Below are 11,738 nucleotides of genomic sequence, written 5' to 3' on the forward strand. Positions count from 1 at the left end.
AATTCCCTAATCTGAAAAAGGGAACTGTGATTTCCTTTAATGGGCAAATTGATTTATTTGTGCAGAAATTTCTTCTCTCCGGGAAAAGTTAATCAGTAGATGGGTTTTCCAAATTCTTATGGAAGAATCGGTGTCTTGTATAATTTTCACAATGCATGATGCTTGCACTATGTAGATTTGTCTGTATGCAGTAGACTTAGAGTTTGCAGTGCATCTTTAACTTTTTGATCTCATTACTAAACTTAAGTACTAATACATGTGTTCTTTTGCTTTTCTAACCACGTAACAGGAAGATGAGGAGGGAAGCTGGGCTCAGGTTGGAAACTTTATTATTATAGATCATATGTAAACTGTCACGATAATTACAGCATGAAAAAAATCTTTCTTTCATTGTTGTTTGTTTTAGTGACTCTTGGTGTGGCTTGGACTGGGAGAAGGGGGAACTATGTGTTTTTATAGTATATACTTAGGAGAGACTTTTAGGTTACTTAGAAGCTTCAATGTTTTCTACTGCTTCCAAGATTTGGTGGTTAATTGTGGAAAATTTGTGAAATGCTTTGTTATGTTGTGTATCCCAAAAGTTATGTATGAAGTTTTTTTGATAGGTCTGTTAGGGGAAGAATATTCAGAAGGCTTCATTATCATTAGCTTTCCAAAATATTTGTTCTCAAGCTTATGAATGTCCAAAATAAAGTTGCTCATTCTTAATGAGCATTGTAGTATTCTGTATATTTAACATACTGGGTCAAATTAAAATAATGTAATGATGTAAAGACTGGAATGTTTTGGTGGGGGATGGAAGCCAGAAGTCCTGCAAGAGTATCAGTCATGCAGAAAGTCTCTGCTGAGCCTGGCCACCATCATAGGTGTACTGCATACTGAGCCTAGATAGATAAGTAGATTTCTGTGCACTAATTCTTTAATCCTCCTTGATTGTTTTCCGTTAGGGTGGTGACAAATCCTAATTGTATTTTCAGGATTGAGATAGTTCAGTATTTTATATGGAGATGTAAACAAAACTTGGGATTTCCCTGTGACCCGTATCTTTGGATGGTATAGTCTCTTCTCGCTTGGCCGCCCTCCAGCTTAAACCTGTTTAAGTCCCATTAACTACTTCTCAAATACTCATTTGCAGGTTGTCAATGATAACCCATAGCTTGCCTCCCTATTAGAAGAATAGCATGATCTTTCAGTCAGCTACCTAGTAAGGGCTTGAAGAAATGCATTTCTGTGTGGCCTTGCCTCTTTCTAGAAGATGCTGTCTTTACTCCAGAGAAGAAATACAGCTTTAGACTTGCACAGTGAAAATGAATTATTACCCTCAACTTTTGAAAAAAGACAGCTGTTACTTTTTGTTGCTTAAGGAGTGATTGGATGCATAGTTATAAATTCTCTTCTCTTTAGAAATTTCCTACAAAAAAAATACTTGGTGATTTACAGGTCGAACATGTAGGGAGAGGGAAGGAAGTCTTTTTTGGGTAAGGGCTAACAATTCTTGGTTCTACAATAGTGAGCTTTTTTCACTTTTTCTTGTGATTGGGATCACTTCCTGAAAATGGTTAAGAGTATTAACCCACTGCAGTTATTTTTTAGATACCTTGTATTTTTGTGCTTAAAAAATATCTCCCAAATTTTCAAGAAAATACAGTATTTTCAGCATCTTAACAAAATGAAGTTCTTTGGCTCCTACTACCTAAAACAGTATAGCTTAGTCTTTTATGATTTTATTAGATTTTAATTTTTTCATACTCTTTAACATGAAATACATTAGGGCAGTTTTTTACTGATCTCATATGAACTTGGTTTTCTTCATGAGGGTGACTTCTTCAAAGACATAAACAAATCAAAAATATCAAATAATATGTGTATCTTTACAGGCTGAAAGTTCCATAGGTATTGTTTTATCTTTTTCTTTAAAATATGTTATCTAAAAAAAACTTTTCTCTTTATTTCTCATTTTAATAAGCTTATTACTTAATTTTTAAAAACAGACGTTAGCATATGGTGATATGAACCATGAGTGGATTGGCAATGAATGGCTCCCAAGTCTGGGGCTCCCTCAATATCGCAGCTATTTCATGGAATGTCTTGTTGATGCTCGAATGCTGGATCATTTAACTAAAAAAGATCTACGTGGACAACTTAAAATGGTGGACAGCTTTCACAGGTAAATAGATTTAATATGGAGACTAAACTTACAGCAAGTATTTGTTACCTCTAAATACCTTTTTCTTCTCTAAACAGAAACAGTTTTCAGTGTGGAATTATGTGCCTACGAAGACTGAACTATGATCGAAAAGAACTTGAAAGAAAAAGAGAAGAAAGTCAAGCTGAAATCAAAGGTTAATGATTTTGCCTTAACCTCAGTCTGAATCCTACCTGTTTTCACTGATCTACTTCAAAAACATGTTTAAAATAAAAAGAACATTGGAGGGAGAAATCATAAAATATCTGTGTTAAACAGGAGATATCTGGGCCCTGAATGGTGAATCAGGAAATATATCATTAATTTATTCACTCGTGCAGGGAGATGCTACAAATTTAGGCATTTTTTAAACTTAATAAAACTTAATAAGTTTGAACCACAACTAAACATTGTAGGACAATGAGAATTTTGAATATTCTTTGTGTTGACTTAACTTTTCACCTACATAACTTCATTGTTGCTTGTGGTTGGTAATTTTTATTAACTACCACTTTATCAAAAAAAAATAAATAAAAAATCCAGGTGACGTAAGTGTTTATATTTTGACATTCATGGTGAGTGTTAAACAAGAGAGGAGGCAATGAAGAAGAAAAGTGGGAATTCAAAGAGTTTTCCAAAACTTCACATACAAATTTTCTTCCCTGCCCAATATCAGAAGTGTTTTCTGACATCTTAGACTGAAATTTTAGGGTTATCACACATGAGATTTTGCTTGGAAGACTCTCTGCCCTTTGTTCCTCTTTCCTCTTAGTGTTCATGCCTTTTGGTTGTTGTCTTAATGAACTGATTGCACCTGGAAATGTTCCCAGGAATTGCAACTACCTGGCATGAAACAAGCCTGTGTGGAGGCTGATAAGCTTTTTTAGCCTCCTTAAATGGTATAAAATGGTATAGCTGCATCCATTTCCTATAGGGAGCTGCTTCTGTAACATTTAACTCTTGAATTGCTCCTCAGAATTGTTTGGGAACAATGCTCACAGACACAGATCAGAAGCAGCGTGTTTCAGGATTATAACAGTTCAGTCGGTATAGGTAAAAAATATAGTGTAAAAAAAAAAACAAAAATAACACCTACTAATAAGAACATATATTTTTTTGAATATTGGTATTTAAAAAGTGTTTGCTACTTCATAGATGAGCTTATGTTGATCTTTGAACTGTTATTGTATGAAATGCCTTCAAGCAAATTTCAAATACGTTTACTTTCCACTTCAAAATTATGATTGCAGAAAATTGTAGTAGTGTACATAAGCCTATATTACTAAATTGGATGTTGTCAGAACTAAAAGGTAGATAAAAATTATAAAACACTGTAGTAAAGCTTTCTGTTCAAATTCAGTAGGAATTGTATCAAACTGTTAACAGGGTTTTTCTCTTGAGTAGGAAAAAAACACAAAATATTTAGTCTGTTGTGAGTAACAAGCCCTTAAGAATGACGGTGTACAATAAAAGATCTTGGACAATTCCCACCTGCATGAACAGTATTCCCTGCTTCACTTGCCTCAAAACTAGCATGACAGGAAACTCCCTCTGTAGGCAGAGAGGAGATTGAGCAAGAACCAGTACTTAGGGCTGCAATGAAAACTGCTGTATGGAAAGGATCCAACACAGAGTGTTTGGGGTGTGAGTGTGGAGTTTTGTTTCCAATTCAGACTATCTCATGCACTCCAAAATTGCAGGGGCAGATTAATTCATAATGTTAAATGTTAAATTACAGAATTCTTTGAGGGCTACTGTTTAGCAGAATACACATCAAGAAAGGACTGCTTTTTTTTCCAGAAAAGTTACGTTATATAAACTTTTTTTTTTTTTTACTTCCTAGATGTCCTTGTCTGGAGCAACGAGAGAATGATTCGTTGGGTATTGTCCATTGGTCTTAAGGAATATGCGAATAACCTTGTAGAGAGTGGAGTTCATGGTGCACTTGTGGCCTTAGATGAAACATTTGATTACAATGCATTAGCTCTCTTATTACAAATACCCACTCAGAACACACAGGTACGGAAAAATTGCTTTTATGGTCGATGGTTAAGATTGGAAGTGACTATTTCTCAGATAAGTGAGAAAAGCATATAACTGTGCTTTACTTAGTATTTTCTGCTTACTAACTTCCAGTTATTAAATCTGCTTGAACAAAGAATATTGTTTATATCTTTTCCTCATAGTCCATCTTCACATTAGAGTAAAACTTAAAAACTAGCAAACAAAAAAGGTTATTCTGAAATAACTCAGTTTGAGCAAGAAATAAACTAACTTCCATGTCAGAAAGTTAAAATGTTGTAACTTCCCAAATACAAAGAACGTTCCTTAATCTGATTGGAAGGTCTTAAATGATTTAGGTTATTCATAGAAATGAATACAGATTCACTAGCTTTTTAGCATTAATTCTGTGTTTTTTTGTTTTTTTGTTTTACTGTAAACTTTAGGCTCGTGCTGTTCTGGAGAGGGAATTTAATAATCTTCTTGTTATGGGCACTGACAGAAGACTTGATGAAGTAAGTTACATGAGCTGTTGATCTGTCCTGTGGTCCTAGGAACTTTATCAGAACTGTGAAGTGAAAGAATTTAGCTTGACCTTTGTTAAGCTATTGACAGAGTTGTCACAGAAGTCTTAACTTGAAACTCTTTATGAATTTCTGAATATGGCAGTGTTATGTATTTAGGTAAAATAACTCTGAATGTGAAAGTGTGAGGTGACATACAAGTTCTGTAGCTCATATGGTTAACGTCTTCTAGCAGCACACTTTTGGCTGAATCACTTTTTCTTCTGAAATGTGTGAAAATCAGTGACTAGTGTTGCATATGAATGAAGTATACTCCATAAAGCCACTGTGTAGTTTATTTCAATCCTTTGTTATAAAAAATAGTATTTCAAATAATTTTGAGTGTATTTCATAAAAGCTTGCCTTATTATTTGTTAATACTGGTATAGCATGACCAACAGAAATACACGTTCATCAAAGTATTTTTTTATTTTATTTTATATTATATTACTTTTTATCAAGTAATCCTTGATTTTTTGGGGTGTATAAACTTCATTCAAACATAGCAAATAGAAAGCTGTAACAAACTAGGTGTGAGATTCTGCACTAGCATGGCCTGACAAGTACTATGTGCAGTTTTGAACACTACAATATAAGGACATAAAATTATTAGAGAGTATCTAAAGGAAGGCAACAAAGATGAAGGGGGCAAGATGTATGTTCCTTGGTTTGTTCAGCCTGGGAGAGAGGAGACTGAGGGGGGGCCTCATGGCAGCCTGCAGCTTCCTGATGAGGGGAGTAGAGAGGCAGGCGCTGAGCTCTGCTCTCTGGGAACAGCAACAGGTAATGTTTAGGTAGCTCCAGGGGATGGCATGGAGCGGCCACTAGGAAAAATTTCTTCACTGAGAGGTTGGTTGGGCAGTGGAACAGGCTCTCCAGGGAAGTGGTCACAGCAGCAAGTCTGCCAGAGTTCAAGAAGCGTTTGGACAACACTCTCAGCCTTATGATTTGTTTTTTTTGGGGGGATGGTCCTGTGTGTTGGACTCTATGATCCTTGTGGGTCCTTTCCAACTCAGGACGTACTATGGTTCTGTGACTTTTGTAGTCCCTGTGAACCTGTAGCATTAGTGCAGGAGTGCGTTAAATCTTTTAAGTTTTTAAAAGCTTTTAAGTCGCTCTGTGATTTAATTCAGTGAACAGTTGCAAGCTAGTATTACTTCGACAAGTGAGTCTGAACTCTGTACTACCTCTGTGCTAATGGGAATTTTTTGTGGTAGTACATATAGGAGGAACTGATTCAGATTATGACTAAGGTAGCAAAATAACTAACGTGGTTAACCATATCAGGAAACAATTCCATGATACATGAGAAACATTCATGTTAGTATTAGGAAGAGGATAGAGGATGTGTAAGTGTTTGCTTAAACTGCTTTTGGATCTACAAAGTGAAGTGTACACCAGTATGTTGCTGTGACAGGTCTTTGTTTTGCCTTGTTCTTTTGCCTAATAGACTTGTTGCAGCCCTTTTGTGCTGCATCCTAGCAGCTGTTCTTCGTATGATCTGTACTAAGGTTTTAATAATATCAAGAGAAAGCAGCTTGATAGTTATAAAAGTTACTTTTCGTAGTGATGCAAGAGAAGGAGCTTTGAGGGAATAGGTGTTCTGCTCTGAGCATCATGAAGATCTCTACAAATAATGCAGATGCTTGTCTCTGAATTTTGATCCCAAAAGGGGACAAATTTAATGTAAAATAACATTAAAAAGATAGAATTGTTTCTAAAAGTGAAGCTGGCAAATGCAGGTGCACAGTGGATATTGTGTATTAACATTCACTGCAAAAGATGTCTTTGGAAGCAGGCTTTAAACCCTTGTATTTAAGGTGTAGTGTTGTATTTCTGAAAGACACAGATGTATGATTGGAAGAGAATGCAGTTGGGTAACTACAAGATAAGTACTCCTAAGTGCTTAGGCAAAACACTGAACAGCAATAAAGTATTTACTACATTTACATCTTTGTCCTCACTATCATTCTATCATTTCTTGTAATTTGTAATGTGAGGTGTATCATCGTTCCTGTAAGACAGAATTTACAGTTAAAAACAATTGTTCAGCTTAAGCCTCTACGTTTCAGTGTTCCCAAAGCAGTTCCTGTGATCTGCTTCACTCCTCATATCACTCACTTATTCTTAGATGATATGACACTTACTTCATGATTTGCGGTAATCTGTAAAAACATTTGAAGTACAAAAAGGTTTTCCTAGATGTGCCAAGCACATGAATTTCCATAGTTACTGAGGTGACATGCCTACACTCCAGCAAATGAGCGCATATTGTTGAAAACAGAGACCTCTGCAGCTACTAGAGCTGAACTGTTCTGAAAACTAAGTCTTTCAGTCATGGCGTATTTACTTACACTGTCAGTAATCCTTTTAATGTCAGTAACAATCCTAATGTTTTGAATTGCTAATGATGTTTATCAATTTAACAGGATGATGATAAGAGCTTTAGGCGAGCACCTTCATGGAGAAAGAAGTTTAGACCAAAGGACATAAGAGGTTTAGCTGCTGGATCAGCAGAGACTCTTCCTGCAAATTTCAGAGTTACAACCTCAATGTCTTCACCCTCTATGCAGCCAAAGAAGATGCAGATTGATGGTATTGACTTTGTATTATTTTAAGCACGATGCACTTTTTTTTTGCTTGAAATTACAGAGAAATTAAGTTCCAATTGCCTCTTGCTCCATAAAAGCATCTGCCTTGTGCATGATTGTGTATGTAACACTGTTTAACCATTGGGTGCTTTATAATTCCAGGGAACTGAACTAGATAGGGAGTTACTTTTTGCTTCATTGGAATAACAAAATGATAATTATATTTAATTTTTTTATTAAGCTAGGGGAACAAAATGACATTTTAATAGAAGTCTTGTAGTAACATTGTGCACAATTTCCAATTAGTAGCAATTAGACCTATGTAAGTCCCATTTCTGAAATGCAGTAAAATACATTTAGCAAAGGGTATAAATAAACACACAGGTAATTTTGTGTATATTGCAATTAGAGTAAAATGTGCACTTTTCTTACAGTGGTCATTTAACTGAGTGTGTTTGAAACCACTGTTTAATTCAGTTCTTAGAATGATGTATATGTATATAGGTACCCCCCATACTTAAAAGGAAAAAAAAACTTAACCCCCCTTCAAAAAAAAAAGGAAAGAAAACACCACAAAAACACTTGGAAATGAAAGTTGATCAAGTGCTGCATGAATTATCTTGTCAGTTTTAAATCAGTCTTCTGGATAGCAGGAGAATAAACTTCCACTTTTTTTTTTTTTTAACAAACTACAAGTAAAAATGAATAGAAAATGCAATTAGAATAGGCAGGATGAGAATTTGTTCATAATCTCAGTTGTCTCAAGTTCTGAAAAGCATATTTGAGTAAAGCTCGAAGAAGCAAACTTTGCACCTTATATGACTGTCTAAAATGTGAGCTGCTGTATATTTTAAATATTTTCACTAGAACAAAATATATTCCAGAATTCATGTGAAAAAAATATGTAAAAGTTAAATCTTCTGTGTGTAAAAGCCTTTCCTTTTTTTTTTTTACTGTATTAAAATATGTATATAAATTAGAAAACAAATTACTTTTGCACAGTTTGTGTGCTAGTTCACATGCAGTTTTTTTAAGAAACTTTTTGTTAGCCACTGAAACCAGAAGTGGTTAATGTATAAACTGTACAATAAACTCAGCTTTTCTAACTTGTAACCTTAGACTTGAGTGAGCATAATAGCTGTAGTCACACTGCTGTGTTTTTTTTGAAAACTAACATGCATGCTGTGTTCTGCATGTCTTCCCATGCTTCTTGGAATAGGCAGTGTATCAGGAACACAAAGATTGGATTCTGCTACAGTAAGGACCTACTCCTGTTAAAGCCTTCTCCTGGTGAGTAAAGTGGACAGGTATAATAGTAAAGCAGCTATTTATGTAGTAAAATGTCAGGTGTTTTAACAGAATGAATTTACACGCTTACGAAATCCTTTTGAGTTTGAAGGGTAGATTGTTATATTCAAAATCCACAGCTGTTCTTACAAAGACAACTGAGTTTTGGTATTTACTTCTGTAAGTTACTGTATTTAAAGTGTTTTCTATACAGCCTCAAAAAGGACACATACTAAATAACTGTAGAAAGTGTTGAAATCAAAAGTTGGATGAAACAAGTAGTGGAAGTGGGGAGAAGGAAAAAAGAACTAAATTAGGGATATAAAGGAAAGAAAATAGTATGTGACATTGCAGTTTAGATTATTTCAGTCTTTAATTTTTGTTATCTTTGTTTTCTAGGGGTTAACCGCATAGCTTTCTAGTTCTGGGATTTTTCCGTACCATTGTGATTACTTAGTTTTGTTGGGTTTAGCTACCTGAAGTCTAAAATTTGGGTACCTGTGGAGCAGTGCCAACAATAAAAGACAGATTGATAACACAAGGGAATTTAACATCTGTTAATACACTTTTCTTCAAATCCTGAACCTTTTCACACAAGTTTTAGCTCTAAAGAGTTCTTAAGTATAAAATATTGATGAGGGAAACTTATCACAACTCAGAATGTGTGGATCTGTCAGTTAAGGGGCCATCTTGAAATCTTTTTAGTTTAAAACATCAAAATTTTGAGTATTTCCCCCCCCCCCCCCGCCCACTTGCCACTACTTATCCTCACTGTTTTAGAAATTTCTGTAGTCAGGTGACCTAGGATGAAAATCTAGGAAGTGAAAATATGTGACTTCGTGTGCTTTACTTTGTAACTGAAAATTCAAGAAGGCAATAAAACTGTATACGTTATGGCATGGCAATAATTTGAAGCATGAATGCTACATAACTGAATTGTTTGTGAGGAACTTGGAAGGAAATCTGTTTCAAGAAATTGCTAATGTTTTTTTTTTTTTGCTTTTGTTCTTTTTTTTACAGTTTACCCACACTATTTCTACCGGTGATATGCAGCATTTTGAACATTTGGAAACCGTAACCTGTTAATACTTGTTAAATGGACACTTTGAGATATTTTATTACAGAGTTTTTAATTAGCAAATAAATTCATGAGTACTATAGAGAAAATATTTTAGAATCTAAATGTTTCTTATATTTATGTGACTTCTCATTTATATAGTTACTTACTTTTTTCTGTTTCTATTCAGTCTACAAATCAAGTCATTGCTGATTTTTATTCTAATTTTAGTCTTTCCAACTGAATGTACTGTAATGCTTGTATGTATATGTCCCTATAAATAATATAGGGTTTTTGTAAATTATGCGGTTACTGTAATTATCATTGTTTTTTAATAATGAAACTGAAGGTGAAAAGGATTTTAATACCTTTGTACAAGTATCATGACACCAAGCAGTATATATTTCGTCTTTTGGAAATGTTAGCTAGACCTGAAAACAAGTCCAGCTTTTTTTCAGACAAGTATATGTTGTCATAGAAGGTATGGTACATATTTGTTCTTCTTTTTGGAACTGTACCTTTCCACAAAGAGGAATCGTCAAGCAGTGGAAATTTGTCTTTAATTAAAATATAACTTGTTTTGAAAGCTGGGAAGAACTAGAACATTATGGAACACATTTTAGAAGTGATTGACTCGGTCATAACTCTGTCTCTGCTGTATTTGTATAGCATATCTTCACAGTGACTGAAAACAAGCCATAAGCCAAGAATGGTTTTTCCTTAACTGAGGAGGATAGACTTCGTAATAATTCCTGGTCTTAAACCACAGGCCACAGAGAGAGTTTTTGTCCTAGGTCTTTTTGACTGAAAACACTTGTGGAAAGATGCTGGTAAAACTAGTTGTAATGGACCAATCGTGAAGCACTGCGGTCTCATGTCAAATGACTAGTGAAAGATGAAGGTACAATGTGCTGAAAACTAAAGCAGTGCAGCTCCTAATAAAGGCCTTACTTTTCTTATGTAAGTCATCTTTTGTGTTTTGTAAACTTGTTCTAAAGAGTTGTCTGGATTTCAATTTGGATGGTTGTAGCCATTTTGGACTGTATGAGTAGAAAAATGTATCTGACACTTGTAAATGGCACATTAAAAAGCCAGCAAGAATCCGTTCAGATGGTGCATTATTTATTATGCAACAATATATATAGCATGTCTTTTTTCTTATTTTGTTTTCCACTTTTAACTTGCTTGTAAAACAATTTCATTGTTACTGTTCTGTTTTTCTATTAATCTTTTGTGTATTTTCAGATTATGTAACAATATGTACAGTCTACTTTTGAACTATTTTTATCACAGTATTATTTATTGCTTTCTTTCAATAAAGTACTGATGCATTTTCCACTGCCAATAAAACACTATTGAAAAGCTAAAATCAAATTGTATGCAGGCAGATACTTTTGCGGTGAGTGGATATTTGTCAATAAAGCATCTTAATGATTCTTTGCTGCCCTGTAGGTCTTGTTTCAAATGATAATTTTGCTCTTCTCCGGTGGAAAAATGTTACATTAGAAGGGATGTTTTCTTCAGAGTTGTTCAAGTTCGTGTCACCAGTTTTTTGAAAAACAATTTTCAGAAGAAAAATGCTTTATTACCTACTTCTAGTAGTTAGAGCTATGGTTTACCCTTCCTCCCTCCCCCCTGCAATCTATCATACAACATTAGTGTATTTTGATCCATGTGAAGAAGATTGAAGTGCTGTTCTATATAGTAGCTTTGTTAATAAAATGATATTGACAGTAGCGATATTTGGGGAGAAACATAGGAGTCTAGGGAACCAGTGAGAAATTGAGTCATAATAGGACTGCTTATTTCAATTTAAATATATTGTAAAATATTTCTTGTGCAGATGAGGAGACAGAAGAGTAAACTTGCTTAGTCATTGAAGCACATTTCATCATGTCCTCTAGATTCACAGCAGGATGTGGAATGCACGGAATGGAGAGAGTGTGATCAATGCTTTAAACGTTCAATAATTCATCTTTGTCTAGCTTTTCTATATATGTCACTGTCTGATAATTTGCAGTCTCTTATATTCTCAGAAAAAAATCTATATAGAA

At 34.5% G+C, this 11,738-nt stretch overlaps 1 protein-coding gene across 9 annotated transcripts in view; it reads left to right on the forward strand.

The window, feature by feature from the left end:
- Positions 1–11,120, forward strand: part of PPFIA1 (PTPRF interacting protein alpha 1) — a 57,835-nt gene extending 46,715 nt beyond the window's left edge. For 2 of the 9 annotated variants that reach the window (XM_072038986.1, XM_038179782.2), the window contains 8 exons: positions 290–316; positions 1,992–2,167; positions 2,245–2,342; positions 4,029–4,204; positions 4,633–4,701; positions 7,179–7,344; positions 8,560–8,630; positions 9,648–9,787. In XM_072038986.1, coding sequence (XP_071895087.1) covers positions 290–316; positions 1,992–2,167; positions 2,245–2,342; positions 4,029–4,204; positions 4,633–4,701; positions 7,179–7,344; positions 8,560–8,618 — 771 coding nt within the window. In that variant the 3' untranslated portion in view covers positions 8,619–8,630; positions 9,648–9,787. Of the gene's footprint in view, positions 1–289; positions 317–1,991; positions 2,168–2,244; positions 2,343–4,028; positions 4,205–4,632; positions 4,702–7,178; positions 7,345–8,559; positions 8,631–9,647 lie in introns of all 9 variants that reach the window. The other 7 variants (XM_038179783.2, XM_038179785.2, XM_072038987.1 and 4 more) reach the window with 5 other exon arrangements.
- The last annotated feature ends 618 nt before the right edge of the window (positions 11,121–11,738 follow it).

Source organism: Anas platyrhynchos, chromosome 5 (genome assembly GCF_047663525.1).
Source record: "Anas platyrhynchos isolate ZD024472 breed Pekin duck chromosome 5, IASCAAS_PekinDuck_T2T, whole genome shotgun sequence".
Classification (NCBI taxonomy): Eukaryota; Metazoa; Chordata; class Aves; order Anseriformes; family Anatidae; genus Anas; species Anas platyrhynchos.